General features: G+C 39.4%; 1 protein-coding gene across 5 annotated transcripts in view; it reads left to right on the top strand.

The window, feature by feature from the left end:
• Positions 1-21613, top strand: part of CNIH3 (cornichon family AMPA receptor auxiliary protein 3) — a 134346-nt gene that overhangs the window by 54693 nt on the left and 58040 nt on the right. For all 5 annotated transcript variants that reach the window (XM_054063128.1, XM_054063124.1, XM_054063129.1 and 2 more), the window contains 2 exons: positions 9166-9234; positions 11800-11847. In XM_054063128.1, the coding sequence (XP_053919103.1) occupies positions 9166-9234; positions 11800-11847 (117 nt within the window). The remainder of the gene's footprint in view (positions 1-9165; positions 9235-11799; positions 11848-21613) is intronic.

Here is a 21613-nt window from a genome sequence, read left to right as displayed (position 1 = left end):
CTCCAGATGTCTTAAAAATTGAATCAACTGATAACCCCTCTATTACAAAGAAATGCAGGTATAGTGTAAAAGGTTTGTGCATGTTCTTAACTGAGCCTGCATGCTTTCTATGAAGTTAGTTTTCTATTTAAGTAACAATTATAGCATGTTTATAAAGTGCATACGCACACATTCTGGATGTTTTCCCATCACTGTACCTTCATGTTTTTATTTGATGCCCTTTTTTGAGAGGCTGGAAGAAAGTGCAACAGTAGGCTGTGATTTTGCAGTGCAAATTAAGTCCTCCTTTTTCTGCATTCAGAGGCTGTGAAAGCTGTGCAGATCAGTGGCAATCCATATGTTGTAGAAAGGCATCAATTCATTACAATACAATACTGGCATGGCTGAGTTGAGACCTGCTGGTTAAACTAAAAAAGAAGAAGGAACTGCACAGGCAGTGCAAGCAGGGACAGGTAACCTGGAACATGTATAGAGGCACTGTCCGGTTGTGTAGGGATGAAGTCAGGAAGGCCGAGGCGCAGCTGGAGCTGAACTTGGCAAGGGAAGTAAAGACCAATAAGGAGGGCTTTTACATGTACAATAATCAAAAGAGGAAGATAAAGAGAATGTAACCCCACTAATGACTGGAAATGGGGATCATGTATCAACAGATGAGGAAAAGGCTGAGGTATTCAACAACTTTTTTGTGTTACATAGAGCACATGGAGGACAGGGAGGTGATTAATGGCAGCCAGCATGGCTTCACCAGGGGCAAGTCCTGTCTGACCAACTTCGTGGCTTTCTATGGTGGGGTAATCACAGCAGTGGACACAGGTAAACCAACAGATGCGATTTATTTAGACTTCTGTAAGCCTTTGACACAGTCCCCCACAACATCCTTCTCTCTAAGTTAGAGAGATATGGATTTGATGGGTGGATGGTAAGGTGGATAAGAAACTGATTGGATGGTTGTATTCAAAGAGTCAGTGGTCAGTGGCTCAAAGTCCAGATGAAGATCCATGACAAGTGGTGTCCTTCAGGGGTCCGTACTGGGACCGGTGCTGTTTAATATCTTTATCAATGATGTTGACAGCAAGATTGAGTGCACCCTCAGCAAGTTTGCAGATGACACCAATCTGAGTGGTGCAGTTGCCACACCAGAAGGACGGGATGTCATCCAGAGGGACCTGGACAGACTGGAGAAGTGGATCTGTGAGAACCTCATGAGGTTCAACAAGGCCAACTGTAAGGTCCTGCACCTGGGTTGGGGCAATGCCCATTTTCAGTACACAGTGGGGGATGACGTGTTTGAGAGCAGCCCTGCAGAGAAGACTTGAGGGTGCTGGTCGATGAGAAGCTCGACATGAGCCGGCAATGTGTGCTCGCAGCCCAGAAGGCCAACTGTATCCTGGGCTGCATCAAAAGATGCGAGGCCAGCAGGTCGAGGGAGGTGATTCTGCCCATCAATTCCCCTCTTGTGAGACCTCATCTGGAATATTGTGTCCAGTTCTGGAATTCTCAACCTAAGAAGGATATGGAGCTGTTGGAACAGGTCCAGAGAAGGGTTACAAAGATGATCAGAGGGCTGGAGCACCTTCCCTATGAGGACAGGCTGAGAGAGTTGGGCCTGTTCAGCCTGGAGAAGAGAAGGCTCTGAGGAGATCTTATAGTGACCTTCCAGTACCTGAAGGGGGCCAACAGGAAAGCTGGAGAGAGGCTATTCATAAAGGCTTGTGGGGATAGGACCAGGGGGAATGGGTATAAACTGAAGAGGGGCACATTTAGACTGGGCATTAGGAAGAATTTCTTCATCATGAGAGTGGTGAGACACTGGAACAGATTGCCCAGGGATGTTGTGGCTGCTCCATTCCTGGAGGTGTTCAAGGCCAGGCTGTATGGGGCCTTGGGCAGCCTGATTTAGTGGGATGTTTCTGCCCATGGCAGGGGCATTGGAACTAGATGATCTTTAAGGTCTCTTCCAACCCTTACTATGCTATGATACTATGATACTATGAATATGAAATGAGAAATGAACACCGTTTCCTTTGAGCAGCTGGCTCTTGGTTTCAGGGCCTTGATAACTCCAGCACGCCAGACATTTCCTGATGTTTAATAAAAACAAATAATGAAGAATACACTCAAGCACTGGCAAATAAAAGAAAGATATTTCCTGCCGTAGGACAACCTGCATTCCATTTTTTTCCTGTGCTAATGAAGAAAAGTAGGCCAAATTGCTCTCAGGTGTACTCACATATAGTTTAGTATTGTAACAGGATTTGTTAGTATCGCAGGCAGAATTTTTTCTAAGTGATTTCATTTCTTTAATCTTAGCCTATTGTCAGCACTTTATAACGTTCTTAAAAGAAGATTGTCAGGTTGATTCAAACCTGTTTTCAGTCATCTGTGATGCTCTGAATGCTGAATTTAACAAAAAGTGGTCTTAGAGAGGGGGAGGAAGACTAAGGCAGTTTAAATCTCACGTCTACATTATTTGATGTGTCATGTATGGTCTCTGGGCCATATCAGAGATTATAACATTAATAAAATTATTCTATGGTTAACATCTCTGGTGATTTATAGGGTATTACAAGAATATTGAAAGTATTGTGACTGAGGCTCAAATGAGCATTCTTATTGGTGATCACAGCGGAGATGTCAACTCAGAGGAACCCTAATAGAAGAGAATGGATTTTTCTTGCTGTATTTATGTTGCTTTGTAGCATGAACCAATCCCTAAACCATGCCCCTGAGCACTTCATCCACCTGTCCTTTAAACACCTCCAGGGAAGGTGACTCAACCACCTCCCTGGGCAGCCTGTTCCAGTGCTCAATGACCCTTTCCATGAAAAATTTTTTCCTGGTGTCCAGCCTGAACCTCCCCTGGCAGAGCTTGAGGCCATTCCCTCCTGTCCTGTCCCCTGTCACTTGGGAGAAGAGGCCAGCTCCCTCCTCTCCACAACCTCCTTTTAGGTAGTTGTAGAGAGCAATGAGGTCTTCCCTCAGCCTCCTCTTCTCCAGGCTAAACAACCCCAGCTCTTTCAGCCGTTCCTCATAAGACTTGTTCTCCAGCCCCCTCACCAGCTTTGTTGCTTTTCTCTGAACACGCTCCAGAGCCTCAACATCCTTCCTGTGATGAGGGGCCCAGAACTGAACACAGTATTCGCGGTGCAGTCTCACCAATGCCGAGTACAGAGGGAGAATAATGTCCCTGCTGGTCATGCCGTTTCTGATACAAGCCAAGATGCCATTGGCCTTCTTGGCCACCCGGGCACATGCTGGCTCATGTTCAGTTGGCTGTCAACCAACACCCTCAGATCCTTCTCCTCCAGGCAGCTTCCTAGCCAGACTTCTCCTAGTCTGTAGCACTGCATAGGGTTGTTGTGCCCCAAGTGCAGGACCCAGCATTTGGCCTTGTTAAGCCTTATGCCATTGGTTTCAGCCCAGCGGTCCAGCCTGTTCAGATCCCTTTGCAGAGCCTCGCTACCCTCCATCAGATCCACACTTCCACCCAGCTTAGTGTCATCTGCAAAATTGTTAAGGGTGCACTCAATGCCCTCATCCAGGTTATTGATAAAGCCATTGAACAGGGGTGGACCCAGTACCGAGCCTTGGGGAACCCCACTTGTAACTGGCCTCCAGCTGGAGTTAACTCCATTTAGCACCACTCTCTGGGCCCGGCCATCCAACCAGTTTTCAACCCAGGAGAGTGTGCGCCTGTCCAGGTCAGAGGCAGACAGTTTCTGAAGCAGAATGCTGTGAGAAACTGTGTCAAAGGCTTTACTGAAGTCCAAGAAGACTACATCCACAGCTTTTCCCTCATCCAGTAGTTGAGTCACTTTGTCATAGAAGGCGATCAGGTTACTTTGGCAAGACCTGCCTTTCATGAACCCATGTTGACTGGGCCTGATCACCCAGTTCAATTGCATGTGCTTTATGATGGCGCTCAAGATCACCTGTTCTATGACTTTCCCTGGCACTGAGGTCAGACTGACAGGCCTGTAGTTCCCTGGGTCCTCCCTTCTTGTAGATGAGCATAAGCCAGCCTCCAGTCCAGTGGAACTTCCCCAGTCAACCAGGACCACTGGAAGATGATGGAAGGGGGTTTGGAAAGCACATCCGCTAGCTCCTTCAATACTCTTGGGTGGATCCCATCTGGCACCATAGACTTGCGGGTGTCTAGCTGGGCAAGCAAGTCTCTAACCGCCACCTCTTGGATCATGGGAGCCTCACTCTGCTCCTCTAACTCCTGGGTTTGTACACAGAGGGAACAACTTTCCTTACTATTAAAGACTGAAGCAAAGAAGGCATTAAGTAGATAGATTCGTTTTATATCATGATAAAAATTGGGTAGCAAACATTGTTCTGAGTCTGATGCTTTGTTGATGTCACTGCTTTCTTCATCTCTCTATGGGTTCCCCTTACTCCATTGGGTCAAGGCAGTGACTTATCTTCTATTTCAGGTCCTTATCCTCACCTGACTGAATGTCTCTCACGCATTTCTTCTGTTGCTGCTTCTGCTCAACAAAATCCAGCAAAGCAACTCATCAAGCTTGCATCAATATGGTTCAAACATGATAAATGCTCAACCCTATTTCCCAAACACAGTAGATATGTCTATATGGCAGTTGATCGGCAAGCATGAGGTTTAGGAGCACAGCATGCTCCTAAGCCTATCCCAGTTCTGTCCATGTGCTGACTTGCAAACTATGAGCTTGTATGAGTGCTGTAAAAACTGTGTACATGAGAGTGGAGAGGTAGACAAATTGTTTAAATTAACCATTAAAGACAGTTTCTTCAAGATGGGATTGTGGTGTATTGACAGGATGGTGGCATGTAAACATGTTAGGTGTTACGGTTCTGTTCTGTGCTTAGTGTGGTTGCCATGAAGTTCTGTTTTACCTGGACTTTTCTAAGATGTCAGTAAGCACTATTATCCAACGTCTTTGCTGGCACTGAAATCACACCCACACCGACTCCGCTGCCACTTTAAAACATCATGTTCGCAATTAAAATACATTTCTGTAAGAGCTGAATGATTAAAACCAAAAAAAAGTATCTTCCTTAAAAATGAGAGATCATAATTAATTCCTACCATTAATAGGTGAAATTGATGGGTGCATAAACATAGGAACCCCCCCCCTCAGGTTCAATCTTATGTGAATACTTCATTATTCAAAGTTATTTTCTGGTGAGTTGAGCACAGATAGCGTGGGTAATGAAAACAAATTTTATGAATATCATTGTCATTGTAGCTGTACTGAAACATACCTTGTCATCACAATCTCGTCTGTTCAGTATGTGTTTAAACCAGGGCAAGCTCCTTGCTGACTTACACTTTGAGTTATGAGAACATAGAAGCATAGAATCATAGAGTGGTTTGGGTTGGAAGAGACCTTAAAAATCATCAAGTTCCAACTCCACTGCCATGGGCAGGGACACCTCCCACTAGACCAGGCTGCCCAAGGCCCCATCCAGCCTGGTCTTGAACACCTCCAGGGATGGGGCATCCACAGCCTCCCTGGGCAACCTGTTCCAGTGTCTCACCACTCTTATAGTGAAGAAATTCTCCCTCATGTCCAGTCTAAATGTGCCCCTCTTCAGTTTATACCCATTACCCCTGGTCCTATCAGTACAAGCCTTTGTCAACAGTCCCTCCCCAGCTTTCTTGTAACCCCCTTCAGGTACTGGAAGGTCGCTATGGGGTCTGCTTGGAGCCTTCTCTTCTCAAGGCTGAACAACGCCAACTCTCTCAGCCTGTCCTCGTGTGGAATATTTGCAGATGGTGTGAATCACCAGAGAATGCAACCAATACTTTGATAAACCGTTAGTTATGTTAGGTGGAGAATAGCCACAAGCATACTTGTATCAACAGAAAAAAAGCATGGCTAGGGCAGTGGCAGAAGAAACTTCCTGCAACGTTTTGCAATGTGGAATCACCCAGAAAATCCCCGAATTTGGCGTCTGTTGCCCATTCAGTCCCTGGACCCTTTATGTAGTAGTGGTACAAATTATTGCTAAGAATGATGCTTTTATATATTGAAAGGTTTACAAAATACCTTCATTTACAAAGATGAAATAACGGCAATTCATGTGTTGAAGTGCCCTGACTTGGTTTTGTTTATATTACATTGTTCGCCTCCAAATGATCTACTCTGTCAAGATGCTGATAAGTGTGGGAATTTCTGAGGTGCAACAGACCTTGAGCATACCCAGGTGCTGTCCCAGAACATTCAGCAACTCTGATTGGCTGCTGTGTGGGAAGCAGGTATCTGTACTGCATCCAGCTGAAAGGTAAATGGGCAGAAGATTGTTTCAAGAGTATAGCCAGAACACTGCACCTCCTGTGAAAACATTGTGAAATACTTAATGGAGATAAGTACTTAGTTATTGGGTTTTTGTGGGGAAAAATGGCAACTCCAGCCACACATGCCTTAGGGCATTAAGCTACTACAGAAAGCTAGTTATAATTGGAAGAGGAACATGTTTTTTATTTGATTATGCAAATCACACTGCAGCACAAAGCAGCCTTATTTTCAGTAATACAAAATAATTTGTTGCACAGTTACATATTGTGTCGTGAGCAACCGCCAATCTTAAAAAGCCAAAACTTTGTTTCCATCATTTCTCATTTACAGTTTTAGTTCTAGAATTAGCCCTCACAGCATTGTGAGATTTAAAAGAGCAACACAAAGCCCCATGCCTCACCCCCACACTTTAGGAATTTCTGTGTATTCCTTTTAATTGTGAGCCTACCTAGTGTTACGCTTTCAAGCTTTTCACAGTGACTGAGAAATAGGAATGTGCTTTTTCATAAATTGAAACATATATCTTCATGTTGTCACTGAATTTCTGTTCTTGAGGATTAACAAAGTGTAAACAACTATGGAACTTTTATTAAATAAACTGTTAAGAATTGTGGAGGGTTTATTTTTGTCATGCTCCTTCAGAGAGAGCTTGAAACTTTAACTGAAGAAAATGTCCGCTAGTCCTGTGTGCTTGATACCAGACCTCAATCTGTTTATTGCGGGTGTAGCAGGAATGTCTCATAGCATTGTCATAATTTGCAGGTGTCCCCAAAGGTTTGTCTGTGAGACTGTTATATTTACACTTCCTGGTTCTGTGAAAACAGTGTACTTAATACTGTCAGATTTGTTTCAGTACACTTCAATATATTGCAAGTATGACATAAAATAAATCACATGCCAGAAATTAAAGAGTAGGTTTTTGAAATCAGAATTGGGAATACTGGTAAAAAAAAAAAAAGAGAAAGCAAAAAAATGAGGAAATCTAAATGTGTAGTGTGTTTGAGGCTAATCTGTTTTCCAGACTATCATTTAGAATTTCTTTAACACTTTGCTACATCACTTAAAGCTCGCTCAACAGGGCCCTGCCTTAATGGTTCTGTTTTTCAGAGCGACCTAATTCTTCTACATTTAAACATGCTTCAGGGTTAGCATCCTATCTCTCTGTTCAATGAATCTTTAGAGGCTTTCCTGGACTTCTTGAAGGAAGTCTACCTTATGATCTGGTATTCGGGTTCCTTGTGTTGTTGTTTCAGGCCAGTATTTCCTCACAGCATGAACTGGGTCTTGTACTGGCTGTCAGTTTTGTGATTGTTTCAAACTCCTGGGTGCTGTTACCGACTTTCAAAAGGAAGAATACAGCACATTAACTTTCTTTTTTTCCCGGGGAGATTTCAGCTCACCTCTACATTTACAACAAGAAAAACACTGTTCCCAGTGCACATTATTAAAAACATTTGTCATTTAAAACTCAAGCCAATTTTCTATCTTAAAGCTACATCTGTAAGTACCAGCACAGCGAGGCAAGAGAACTTAAGGGCGATGCATAGGATCCCAAAGTAAATCAGTGGCATGGCTATGAGCTGGTCTCTAAGGCTGGTCTCTTACCTGTTACAAGGCTGTCCTTACTCCTTTCTGACAATGCAGTTGGTACTGGGTTGATACCCAGCTGCAAACAGAAGTGTGTGCATCTGACTCCCGCGGCTGATACCCTCTTAACAGTTGCCCCAGCTAGTTAATATGAAGACCTTCTCAAGAAGTATTAAATATAGGGGCATCAGGAGCCTGATTCTTCACAATTGTACTCCACCCCCCTCAGCCGCTGTTTTTTTTGCCCTTTAGCTTAGTCTAAACATCCATTGCAGATTTAATTCCTAAGTTGCAGAGATACTGTATCCATGAGGAGAAATGCTTCACTTATAATCATGTTTTATAGCTCTCTTTGTGGTTTCTTCTGGCACTTTGTCTTGTCATAGTTGAATAAATTGAATTCTGTAAAATGCCACACTTCTGATTTTAAGTGTGCCTCAGTGTGATGAATGCAGCACTGGAGTGGGACACAGAATAGGGCTTAGATTTGCAGATGGTAGCTCTTGGTTTATTCTCAATCCTCTCACCAGGTTATTACATTAATCATGGCTAGGCCATGAGGATTTCTGCTCCTGCATTCCATACCTAAAAAATGAGTGTGTTTTACCTATACAGCAGGTCTGTATTGACACCCAGCTGTTTATTTTTTTAAAAGCTAGGCAACAGGCATGCTCTAACATGTCACAGAATGGTTGTTGCACTCATGTATTAATTACCTGACTGCTCCCTTGTACTTCCATCATCTTTTTATTGAGAATAAATACTTTCCTGGGTTGTAAATTGTCTAAAAAGGAAAAACTGTTTTTAACATGTTTATGTGGTGCCTGACATAGTAAACTTCCATTCCTATTGTAAAGCAAGCAGAAGAAAAGATATTACTAGAATATAAACATAAAATAAACTTAAGAATGTACTTTGAGATCTCTGAATGAAATATGGACACTTTTTCTGTCAAGTCTGGAGATATATTTGTTTGTGAAATAGTTTTATGTCATTTGGAAGCTGGAGAAGAAAATTCTACGTAACGTGAAGGGAGAAATCTGGAAAGTAATGAAGCTGAAAGGCTACAAATATTTATGGAGTGGCAGATTAATAGATTCTAGGTGTCATACGTAGGAGTATCCCATGTTTTGTTTTAACAAGTTAGTTCTGAAAGGCGCGTGTTGGGGAAACTAGTATCCTATATTTTCTCTGGAAAGCAAGGAAGGCAGGTAATGCACCTAACCAGTCACAAAAGGAAAAATAAGTGTTTGAATGAGCATTCATTACAATATTTGAAAAAATTGTTTTTCAGATAATTGCCTTTGATGAACTTCGGACGGACTTCAAAAGCCCAATAGATCAGTGCAACCCAGCCCATGCAGTGAGTACAACCAGTGGCTTGCTAAGCAGCAGCTACCAGAGAAAGGGAGATTCACTGAGCTGTCAGTGAAAGTATGAGTGTGGACTTGAATGTGGAGTCTGTTGTGAAGTCAACTGTAACTTGGAAAATTGATGTATTGGGCCAGTCTCAGGAAGCCAGATGGCTATTCTTTATGCTAATGGCTTTTGGTTTTGCTGAAGGAGGCAGGAAAATAATTTTGAAGTTCAAAAACTGAAGGAATGTAATGTGATGCTAATGTTTCTTTTTATATTTTCATTCTGTGGCACAAGTTTTTGTTTTCAAAACAATTTGCTTTCTTGGTGTTCAAGCATGGAATGCCCACATTTTCCTGTACTGTCTGCGGCAGTGAGTAAAAAGCTTGAAGGGATTTGATGAAAGGTGCATTCCTAGACCTCTCTGTCCCATGGCAGAGCTCTAAATTGTCCTTTGCTTTAAGAGTGAATAACGTGTTCTGCTGCATCTGCTATGGAAAATGTTAAATATCACCCTGGGACTGTAAACTCAGTTTTACCTAATGAACTAAAATGCAACCCAGAATTAAGCGTATGAAAATTCCTCTGTTAATTAAAGCTGTAATCGAGGGTGACTTAACTGATTACAGTTAAACATGCATCAGATTTGTACCACCAAAACTGAGAGCAGAATTTGGCTCCCTGGCAACTCACTGGGAATTACAATGATTATGATAGGTGCTGTATTTGATCTCTACAGAGTATCAAGCTATTGAATTACCTACAAATGATAACCAGATTCAGAAGCTAGTATGTTGCCTTTTAACGTTGTTTTGTAACTCAGCAGAGGATTTGTAGGTATGGTACATAGGAACATGGTTTGTTGGTGGACTTGACGGTGGTGTTAGGCTTACAGTTGGACTCAATGATCTTAAAGGTCTTTTACAACCTAAATGATTCTGTGATTCTGTGATTTGCAGCACTGCTCAGACCACAGATTTTAAGCGTAATCCTTACATGAAACTTTGAATAAGAAGACTTGTTTACTGTTCACTATACAAAAGTGAAGAATAATAACAGAAGAAATAAATTATATGAAGAAATCTTATAGAAGACTACAATGGAAATGATCTGGTTTTCAAATTTACTAGAAGGAATCTGGTTTTGATTTCACTTTATCTGCTTTTACTTCCCATCTTGAGATCTGAAGAAATGTGTATTTATACGTACCAAATTCCAGTAATTTGTTATCTTCCTAAAATTCGTATGATGGTCCATGGAGATAATTTCCTCTTATTTTGCAATAGTAAAGGAATTGGTCTCCTAGACTTCCCCTGTCCTGTGGATAAACTTCCGACTTCTCCAAGGCTAGCTGCAGTTAGGCATCTGTCTTCTAAAGGAAATTGAGAGGGTTTTCTTTCCCTCTCTATTTATCTCCTGCTGAAGGCAAAAAACCTTTCTGCAGCTTCACAGGCATGTCCACACACATGCATTCTTATGTTTGCAACTGAGAGTCTCAAATTTCTGAATCTCTTTTAGATCAGAGACACCAGAAATGGGCATGATATTTGTCTGGTGCCTATCAAGCTGCCACTGTCTCACTGTTTTTCCAAAATGATAGTATTAAAAAATGTCATAAACTTGGGGACAAGAAAAGAAAAGAGACATTTCTTTGGAGAACAGAAATAAAACTTAAACTTGGAGCAAATTGAAAACATTGGAAAAGCAAAAATCTAGGGACAGTTGGCTCTCACATTGGTATATTACATTACCTGTTTAAAAAAGGTCATGGTTCAGAATACTCTTTGCCATGTCTAAACAAAAATACTAGTCTTCTGAAGAACAAAACCACTCTGCCTTCTTCAGTGTAACCAACAGCAGAATCTTTCCCAGTAACTCAAGTAGTAGGGTTATGCAGTGTGAAGTCTGATTTTACTAGTGAATTTCTCATAATGAGTCATTTAAAAAAAGAAAACCTGTCTTTGACTTGTCTTCTTTCTGTGAATCGAGGTTAGAATGTCATTTGAGTCACAGTCCTTAAGTACAGTAACTTCCAGTTTACGAATGCATCTTGTTTAAAGTGGCATTTCTAGGACATTTCAGATATTCTTTGCTACTGGGTTAAATTCTAATATCTCATGTTGCACGGGCACCCTCTTAGTGATAGTGTCAGGACTGCCATACCAACTTTGCAGTTGTTTCCCCATTCTGTATTCAGAGGCTGTGTACCTGAAAATGCAAGACCAAGTATCTGTGGTATAGATTGGCACGACTGGATAGTGCCACAGACGTGGCCAAAAAAGAAGTTGCAGCCTCTCACTCAAGGCTAACATAGACTTGAATGCCCAGCTTACATTGTTACACACAGTAACAGATGAAAAAATAACTTACCGGCGCTTTGAATTGGTTTAATAATTTGGCTTGCAAGCAGCAGGTAAGAAATTAATATTATAATTTCATATTAATAATGTGTGTTGCTTCCCTGCAGCCATTAATTATGACCTTGATCCATTGTAATTGTAATATATTGCTTTTAATTTATAATATCAGCTAATCTCCTACCTTTTCCCCTTTTCTCACGTTTTCTTGACAGAGAGAGCGGCTGAGAAATATTGAACGTATTTGCTTCCTCCTGCGAAAGGTGAGCACAAACTAGCCTAGTATTTGTGAAGTTTATGAGAATTAAAGCCATCCGGTGGTGATGTGAATTCATTTTCTCTTGAATGATCCTCACACTCCATTGATCAATAGATGGATTCTACTGCAGAAGTAGAAGTCATGATGACCTCGTAAGGACAGAGTAAGACATTATAAGATGTTAATGTAATAGAGCATTTCTGGATAAGAACTGAAAATTCAGAACATCAGCCCATTCATTTTGGAACATGCTTTTTGAATAATTTTGATGTTGCAGCTTTTATAGCCATACCAGATGTTGATATTGTAGTATAGGCTTTAGAAATGACTTTTTTTTTTTGAGCAGTTGCTTACTATTTGATAAACTAAACATTTTATTAACTACATATATAATGAAATTGATACTATAGTAAATACTATCAATACTGTAGTATTTTTTGTAATATGACAGAAAGATGCTGAGTGCCTCAGTTTCTGAGGGATACGAAGGAGGTGATAAATTGTAGGATTGATACATTCATGGGTTACTCATCTGTAGGTTGAAAGAGGCTTTGAAAGAGGCTTGAAAGAACACTTCCTGTTTTCCTTACTCTGTCCTCTTGAAATCAAAATAATCATGCTTCCAAACTATTTTATTCTATATACTCAAGTTTCTATAAATTGCCTTCAGGAGAATAGTAATGGAGCCACCTAAATAGTTCTGCATTTTTTTTTGCATAAGGTCGTCACTCAAGTGTGGACTGCTAACTGCATCCTAATCAAGCTAATGACTAAATTATGTGGTTTTAAGAAGCTAATGGCCTCATCCTCAGAGTTTTGGGAAAGCCATTGCTAGGGATTATTGGTTTGAGGTGATCCAAAGACGTAACTGTGACTCCATACAGAAACAGTGAATTGTCATTCCCTGATCAGGCAGAACCTGAGTTGTATCTATTTGGAAACTTTATGAGCATGCAACTGTTAGGAGCCACATTTAAGCACTTACTTAGCCTGATTATGACACCAGGAATATGCAAATAAGAGAAAATGCATATCACCAATAGTTTTCCATTTTACCAAACAGGCAGCTATGTCCCAGTTTCTTTGATGTAAAGCAACTGGTGAGTGTTAATATATTACTATATGTGAGCCACATGGGAATGCCTTGCCTGCATCAGTGTCTAATTTTTATTGAGCCTCAGCCTTACTGTGAACAGCAAAATGGAGAATTTTGGCTAATTACAGGCTCTGTATTCACAAGGGATTGGCTTGCTTCCAGTTTACTTAAACAGTTTGTTAATTCAACCTCTTCCTCAAAGTTCTTTGGGGACATATTTGTTTTAATTGAGACATTATATGCAGTAAGAGGAAGGTGCAATAGCTGCAGAGATTTGTAATCTTTAAATCTGACAGTCACTAAAAATAGCTTTAGTTTATGTAGTATAAAATATTTACTGTTGGGGAAAATTCTGGAAAAACAGTAAAGAATTGAGTGCCAGCTATAAAGATACAGGAAAACAGCAGTTAGAATGCTTTCAGCAAGCACTAAATATATCCCTTATTGTAACGGTGTGTGGCTTTAGGTCTTTTTCTCTTTTTTATGAAGCAACAATGCATCTGTTTTCTTATGTCTTGAAGTTGGATAGTTCTTTCAAAGGTCTTTGAAAACAGTGGTATCTTACATTAGAACTTAATGCTTAAGATCTGCTGTAAATCTGTTTTTTGAAGAGCTTATAGGTGGGCTTTAAAAATGTGTTCACTTTCATTATATCTTAGGTTTGCAAGGGATTCTTGGGGATTATTAAATAGGCATACAGTAGGACAGATTTTTCATTTTACCTCCAAAATACGTGGAGAACATTGTTAGCAGGCTGTGGCCGGGTGTGTGATATGTCGTCAGATATTGTACCACTTATTTACCTTTTCCAAACTAGAATGGAGGATGTAATTGTTCTGAAGCCAGGCATTTTCTGATGTTTGGTTTGGGGAAAAAGTTTCCATACCATTAAAGCAAGTAGGGATGACGTGAAACAGATATACGTGCTGCTGGCATGCATACCTGCATGTGCATGTAGGTCCATCTTTTTATGGCACTACAGAGTTAGACCAGGATAAGTTTTCTGATGACTGGAGAATTATAAATCATGTGAAAAGAAGCTATGAACTTTGTATGGTCATGGTCACATCTCTTTGATCCTGAAGTAAATGAGAGGAAGGACCTATTTTCTGCAGGCAGCACAAAGTGAGGTTCACTCAGGATACATGTATCTTGTTTCATGCAGTGGCATGTTTTGGGGGCTTTATGGTAGATATATTGGTTCACATGTGTACTTGTTTCACTGTTGAATGTCCACCACTGTCCGTTGTGTGGACATCGATGTGTCATACAAATGTTACATGATTCACATAGGACACACGCTAGTTTTGGCGAATGCTCTGGAGTTTGTGCTGTCTTTTGGCTAAATTGCCTTTGTTTCTCCAAGGATATGATTAAGTGACACATGCAATGTACAGAGAAACACGAACTAGTTGTGAATGAGCTGTCTTGTGCTAGTGGAAACAGTACAGTAGACAGCACTACAGACTTCTGAGGTGTACTAACCCTGTTTAGGAGTGGGATAGATGCGTTGTGTCATTTAGGTCTACTGTGATTTTTGTGATTAAATATTTTGGTGAGGTTATTAAAATTGATTTACTTTACCTTTAAGGGGATTTAGATTAAGTTGTGATTAGATTATAAATCATACTTTTAAAATTAATCTGAAACACCCTTTCTAAGGAGGAGAGTTAATTGAACTTGCTTCCTGTTCAACAAGTGCATTCCAGACTTCAGTTTTAAACCCCATTAGGCTAAGGTAACAGTGATTTATGAATAGCAAAACTGGAACTGGAACTTACCTGGGAGAGAATTGCGGTAGCTTAAGTTAGACAGCCTTTTGGTAATTTTCCTGCCCTAGTGGACCACTGTAGTTAAATTAGGAATAAAATTCATAAAACTGTAAGTATAAGAAAATATTGTACTAGAGCTCAATCCTTTTTCTTGATTTTATTTGGGTTGGGTTTTTGTTTTTTTTTTTTGGCAAGTCCTGAAGGAATGATTGGAAGAAAGCAAATTCAGCAAGAAATCTAACCACAGGCAAAGTGACATTAATCTCAAAGATGTTCCAGATGTACTTGGACTGTCTTCAAAAATATGAACGAATACACAGACAAAAAACCCTGCAGGTATAACTTCTGAATAACCAAACTTACCCGGTTCAGCACCCCAGTACTAGCAGTAGCAACAGCAACAGTAGATTGCAAATCAAGAGCTGGGATGTTTAAATAGATGCTAAAACCTCTTCACCTAATCTTTTCTGAAGCAAGTGTTCATGTTTTAGGTAGGAAGTTGGGAGCTGCCAATACTTGGTCTGTTTTTCTGTCACTGTGCTTTCCAGTGGAGTTGGATTTGCGGAAGTAGTGGTGGATATTTATTCTGTACTCGGTAGCTGTGGTGTTTACCAGATTCAATTCTGGCTTTTACTACTCTGCAAAAATAAAATAAATCTATCTTTAAAATTTATATTCCATAGTATATATCCTAATACACATCAAAGTTACGTTTTGCTGTATTTGCAGGCCTTGGTAAGTAACCAAAACCAATGTTACCTGAAATAGGAATTATAGAAGGCATTCCATTCAGACTGAGATACTGTGAATAAAATGTAAAACCTAGGGAGCATAATATATAATTCCAGACACCAGAGTGTTTATGTATAGTTTAGTTTTAGTATGTTTCCATATTTAAATCTTCTGGAAAAAAAAGCCAAGATTACTTACATTTATGAAAGTAACAGTAATCCAGAAGCATGAGTAACAAGAAGTTTGAAGGGTTGTAGGTTAGCACCACATGTTCAACTATAAACAGAGCATTCCGAGGAAGAAGATAAGGCTTGGTCCTGTGTCTGTGTCATGCCTCTATGTCAGTGTTGAATGCACATCCTCAAAACTTGGGAAAAAAACCCACGATATGTTCAGTGAAATGTTACTGAGCTCACTGGATCAGCTAACAGGGAACAAGCTAGCTTTTTAGCTTTTCTTTAATAGCAGGTGAAAATAGTATTTTCTGAGTATGGAGGTTGTTCCACTTTACATATAGATAAATATTATGGGAAGTCAGCATTTCTGAAAAGAAGCCTTGTCTTTCCTTGTTTATCCTTATTCAGCTGGCATTTTCTTTCCTATGTATTTTGGATGAGGGAGACTGACCAGTATGCACTGGAGTAATTGCCATATGAAAATATTGTTGTACTCGGACCTTGTTAGGTTCCAGACCTTCATCTACAAGTAGCTCCTACTGTTCTCTGCATGCAGCAGCTGCAGTGGACATATCCTTTGGAGGGTGTCAGGTGTCACAGTAGCTGATTTCAGTAGACTGATCATATTCTTTTCTTCTTGATAAATTTGGTGGTTATTACAATGATCACTCCTTCTGCTGTTCTGCTTCATAGTCACTGGCAAGCCTGAGATAGTGTGATGGGTTTTAAGTGTGTGTTTCTGGATATGTCAGTTGATTGCTTCATCGTGGATTTAGGGATTTATAGATGTGTGACAACTTTTTAGCCAGTCTATGAGCCATTAGAAGAGTACTTCTGTAAACCTATAGCGTGGTTTATTACAATGCTTAATGTAAGGTTATATAAACAAACTTAGCATATGTGATGTTTGAAGGAATCTTTTAAGTGGTGTGTATCCATCCATATGTAAGAAGTAATCACGCTTTCTTACTGGGGTTTAAAAATCTGATAGATAGAAACTACAGCAATAAGACAATTCATTTGTTGCAGAGCTTGGAATAGTTTTACCTTTTGTAGTGCTATAATTCTTTTATAACCTCAGTAAAGATGTTTTAATTCTTCATTTAGTTACATTTGACAGAAAGAGAAAATGTTGCAGCATAGCCACACTAGAGGGATAAATCTGCAGGGTAAATAGATATCAGGTTTGTGATGTGTATTGTATTCAGCACCTCCTAACTGGTAGTCAGCCTTTCATCTCTGAAGTTTGGGTGCTTGTGTTATCTGAGAAGAAAACAGAATTTTTTGTGTAGTCATAAGCTATTTTTAGACTGTGGAGATAGTAGTATTCTGCCTTCCAGGACATAGAGGCTGATGTTTTCAGAGTTCTGATAAACTGCTGCTGTAACAAAGATCACAGAGGGAATAAAAATGGCACCATGTGCCATTTTTCCCATTAGTAGTGATTATTACAATGATGGAGCACATGAGCTTTTTCCACTCTCTTTAGAGACCAAATGGTTCACCATTGTTTCTGATTTCTTAGTACAAATTGTATTTATTGATGTATCTGATGCTCTCTCTTTTCATATCTCATCAATATGATGAAACTGCTGACTCCCTACTTATTATCTGGGTAGCAGGAAATCTGACAGGAATTAACATCATCATATGAAAAATCTTCATATTTTAAAGAAGTTTTCAGTAAATTTAAAAGTGTGGTTTCAGAATATTCTATTTGTCTTCTTTTTTGAAGAAAATATAATACAGAAGTAAATCTGCTTTTGTTGTGGTGGGGCGGTTATTCTGCTGTCTTATATGTTGCCACTGTTTGAATTTTGCATTTTCTTTTTATTTCCTTAGTGGGATACTTTGATCTTTTAAAAGCCCTGCTGTGTATCAGCCAGTGATTCCCTTCAGTGAGACTTGGCTCTCCTTTTCTGTCATGTTTTTATTAGTGCTTATGTTGCAGCAATGCTTGCAAGCTCAAGTAAAGAATAAACCTTATTGTGCCAGGTGCTACAAAAACCACGTGATAATGAATATGGAGAGCATTTGTTGACATTCACAAGATGTGTACACAACAGAAAAGAAAAGGTTGTGTAGCTGATCTCATGATATAAATCTTGTTTTCAGACAGCTGCTTAGTTTTCTTTGAATCTCTTAGTTTTAATTGAAGCTAAAAATGTTCACTGGTTTCGAAGGGTCTGATGGTTAATTTGGTTAATAATTGCCTGTAGTCTTTAATCTCTAGAGCAGTAGTTCAAATCCAGCCCAGTCTGGAGTCAGACTCAAACTACTGTAGTCCAGTTGATGACTGTTGGGAGTAAAATTATCTTATGTCATACACACAGACACTTGTGGTGCTTGCTCTACAGAAATACTAATAAATGTAGACGATATGATGAGATTGTCAATATGTCAGCATCATAGCGAGTAGAAGCTACACCCCCCAGCTATCTATGTACACACATAATTAGCTCCTAAGCTGCCTCAGAAGAAATTCTGGAGTTTGCATGCAGACACTGCAATAAAGGTTATTGCTGTTTCTAAACCATTAATTAGATCTGCAGATTTTGTAGGATTTAACAGTTAAGACTTGGACTGTCAATGCAACATCTTTCGTAAAACTGAATTCGTTTAGGTTCTCTTCTGTTTGAAGAGACCTATGACTTTTTAAAGTACATTAGGCTGAGCATAAAACTTGTGTTTATTTCAGTACTTAGTTGAATGATACCGCTAAACTGCTATTAGATGACACGCTGCTGTTCTTCTGGCCTTCAGAGTGTCTCTGACAAGGTATTTTTATGTTAGGAATGAGTAACTTTTTACACTCTAAGGATAAAATTTGAAATTAGCTAAAAATGTATGTGATTTTTAGTTTATGGAAATCATGACTTATGAATGAGTTGGTTTTAAACAATTTTGGTATAGTATCTCTAGCATCTCTTGTTACTCAAACTAGGCATGAGATAATTTTAAAATCTGCTGTTTGTGTAAACAGCAGGACTGTTCTTAGGTTGTACAAGTGAAAGAAGAATGTAGCATGACAGGGGAAGTGGGGATATGGGAAAAAAAAGTATTATACACTTTCACTAGCTCTCTGTTGGTTTAATTATTTTCTGCAGCTTGCCTAAAAGAGCATGGGGTTAAAATATTGGAGTGATTCACACTTGACAAAGATTTTCGTTTGTATCTGGAAACATGAGTGACACAATGTTTATCTCTCAATCTTGCAATAGATTTCCAGTATAGACAATACTTAGGCCTTTGTTGCTGAGCTGCATTTTTCTCTTTTGCACACTGGTAGGACATTTGGTACAGGTGATCTGAAAGCTTCTCTCCTTCCCTCTTTTAAACTTTCCTATCTACACATATGTTATGTTTATTGTCTATGAAGTGTGGAATGAGGTAAAATGGGAGTGTGCCCTGTGCAACCACTCTCTTAAATATAGTTTTAATTTCATCAGAAGAAGTGGAGTTTGGCTATTTTGCAGAACTAATGGTAGAACTGGGTCCAAAGAGCTGAGAGTGTTTATACTTTATGCACAAATAATTTCATAAATGTCACCTGACTAGACATAGTGCATCTTTTCTTCGCACTTTATATTTTCCTGATAATATATTGGATTCATATTAGTAGAAGAGTATTGCTATTGCAATAAAAGTAGTGAACATAATCCCTTTCATCTTTTCCATGTATATGGTACCGTATATGAAAAGAAAGTCCTTAAGATAGGACTTAAGAACTTACAGGACATAGAGTATTTCTGGCAGGCGTTTCATTCACTGGTTTTAGTCAAATTTTAAATTCCTGAATTCATCACTTTTCAAAAGTTAGAACAGAACATAACAATTGTTATTTTTAGTAATCACTACCTAAGGATGTCTGCGTGCTTAACTAAGGATAATGAAGATACATCCTGCTGTGCCTGTACAGGTTTTCAAAGCAGGTAGATCATAAGGGGAAAAGTTACAAACCTACTGCAACCTTAAGAGTGAAGAGTTCAAACTTGTGACTCAGCCACAGTTTGGTCCTTACCCTCCTCTTATCTGGAGAGGAAGTAAGATTCACCATTGTGGTGCCTGATGGAAACTGAAATATCCTTTGAAGGGAGGTACATGTGGTTATTAATAATGTTATTAAAATATTTATGTATAAAAATACTTCAGGTTTACCAACTTTATTTTTGTGTTAATCTCATCTTTTAAATGTTTATTCAATAATCAAAGTAGCAAACAAAATATCACCTTGTAACAAGGCATCGTCTGGCCTTACAATAGCTTCTTCCAATACTCTTCTGGAAGGTATGTAAACATATGTGTTAGAACATCACAAGTAACAGTAAAATAAAGCTGAAGATGCAACAAAAATGTGTATGAGTATCTGTTGCGTGTAATGTCCTCCTGAGAACAGTGTACTTCTCAGCTGCCTGAGGCAGTGTAATTTATGCTACTGTTTCTAAGAGCTGTGTTGAAGAAACTGGCAAAATTTGACTTGCTAATAGACTGTATTTACTCTAATTCGGTATGCAGTAGAGTAAATATTTGAGTTTAAGGAAAGCTAAAGAGATTAGGGTTGAATCAAATGTCACTGTTATTTTTAGCAGAATGTTCATTGTGAATTTAAGTTAGGATCAAACCTGATAAGGCTACTGTGCAATTATAAAAAATACTATGATACTTAAAAATAGAATGCAATGATTTTACATCATACCTGTTTTATGGATGAAAATTGTTTCTGCTGGGAATTAAGTGTCCTACCTTGCATTTAGATGCTGAAGTTTTCAATAAAGCTATTAGAATAGGAGGAAAGGGATTGTCTTTACCATGGCAGCACTGTACCAAATCTGCTTCCTCAGATTGACAGGCGTTAGACGCCAGATATGGAAACAGCCTTTTAGTGAACACTTGGTTTTCAGCATTTACTAAACTGTCAGTCTTAGGCAGACTCCTGGGAGAAGGCCTGAGGGTCCTTCCTGTGCTGTGCATGTGGCTGAACTTCATTTTAATGATCACTCAGATTTCTACGTTTATAGACCTGCCTGTGAAATGAGGGGCTGGTTTCTAGATTCTAATGAACAGCTGTGGTACTAATTGTCATTCTCACTAGTTTGGGGAGAGCAGACAAAGATGGCATGAGCACTTGGAATAACCCAGCTGCGGGGTGGCCCAGCTGGTTGTTTCTGCAATGCAATGAGTAGGTAGGGCAATAAAGCGTTTGTTACTCTCTTTCGTACCAGTGTTAGGAAAATTAGAGAAGATCACACTCCAGGGTGGCTAACCCAGCTTCTGTTGCTGTTTCTGAATTAGTGTTAAAAAAAAAGAAAGGTTGTGAAGATATCTCCTGATCCCTGCCGAGTGGAAAAGAACAGTTAGCAGAGGAGGTACAGTTGTAAGATCACAGGATGTCTGCCTTAATGACATGCCATCCAAGGATGAGGCACTTTTTGAGTTGTGCTGGTGCCTTGCAGGCCTTAGAGTGGAGAATTCTTTTAAAAATCCATTTTGGAACTCCTTTACTTGTTGGCTGTTATGACCTCCCATAGGCTCTGCGGTACAGAAATATTTATACTCTTGATGAATGTCCCTTAAAGACCTGATCTTCCTCTGTCACATTGTTGAAGTTGTTATTTCTATTATGACAAAGCTTAAATATTCTAGTAAATATAAACTTATAAACTAGCTCCAGTGGAATCTATAGATTTTAGATATAATTATCCCCATGTTGTCAAAGGCAAAAATGACAAGTCATACAATAGGCCTAAATGTAGATGTCTTTAGTAGCTGAGATGGAAAGAGCATCCAGAAATCCTCTATTTTAATATTAGATCTGCTACCGTTACAGATGGATATGGGTTGCTTTGTGGGAATGATAATTAGGTTCTTTGTGTTATTCGTTTCATTGTCTGATGTTTGTGCTGTGGAGTGACTTACATTCACATCCACTTAATACTGTCTAAAGAAATTCCAATAGTACATTAGAAATAATGAGATTTCCTTTACAAAACATTG

The sequence above is a fragment of the Cuculus canorus genome, chromosome 3 (genome assembly GCF_017976375.1).
Source record: "Cuculus canorus isolate bCucCan1 chromosome 3, bCucCan1.pri, whole genome shotgun sequence".
In the NCBI taxonomy this organism is placed as follows: domain Eukaryota; kingdom Metazoa; phylum Chordata; class Aves; order Cuculiformes; family Cuculidae; genus Cuculus; species Cuculus canorus.
The sequence above is the reverse complement of the archived record's forward strand: the minus strand, read 5'-3'. Positions and strand labels throughout refer to the sequence as shown.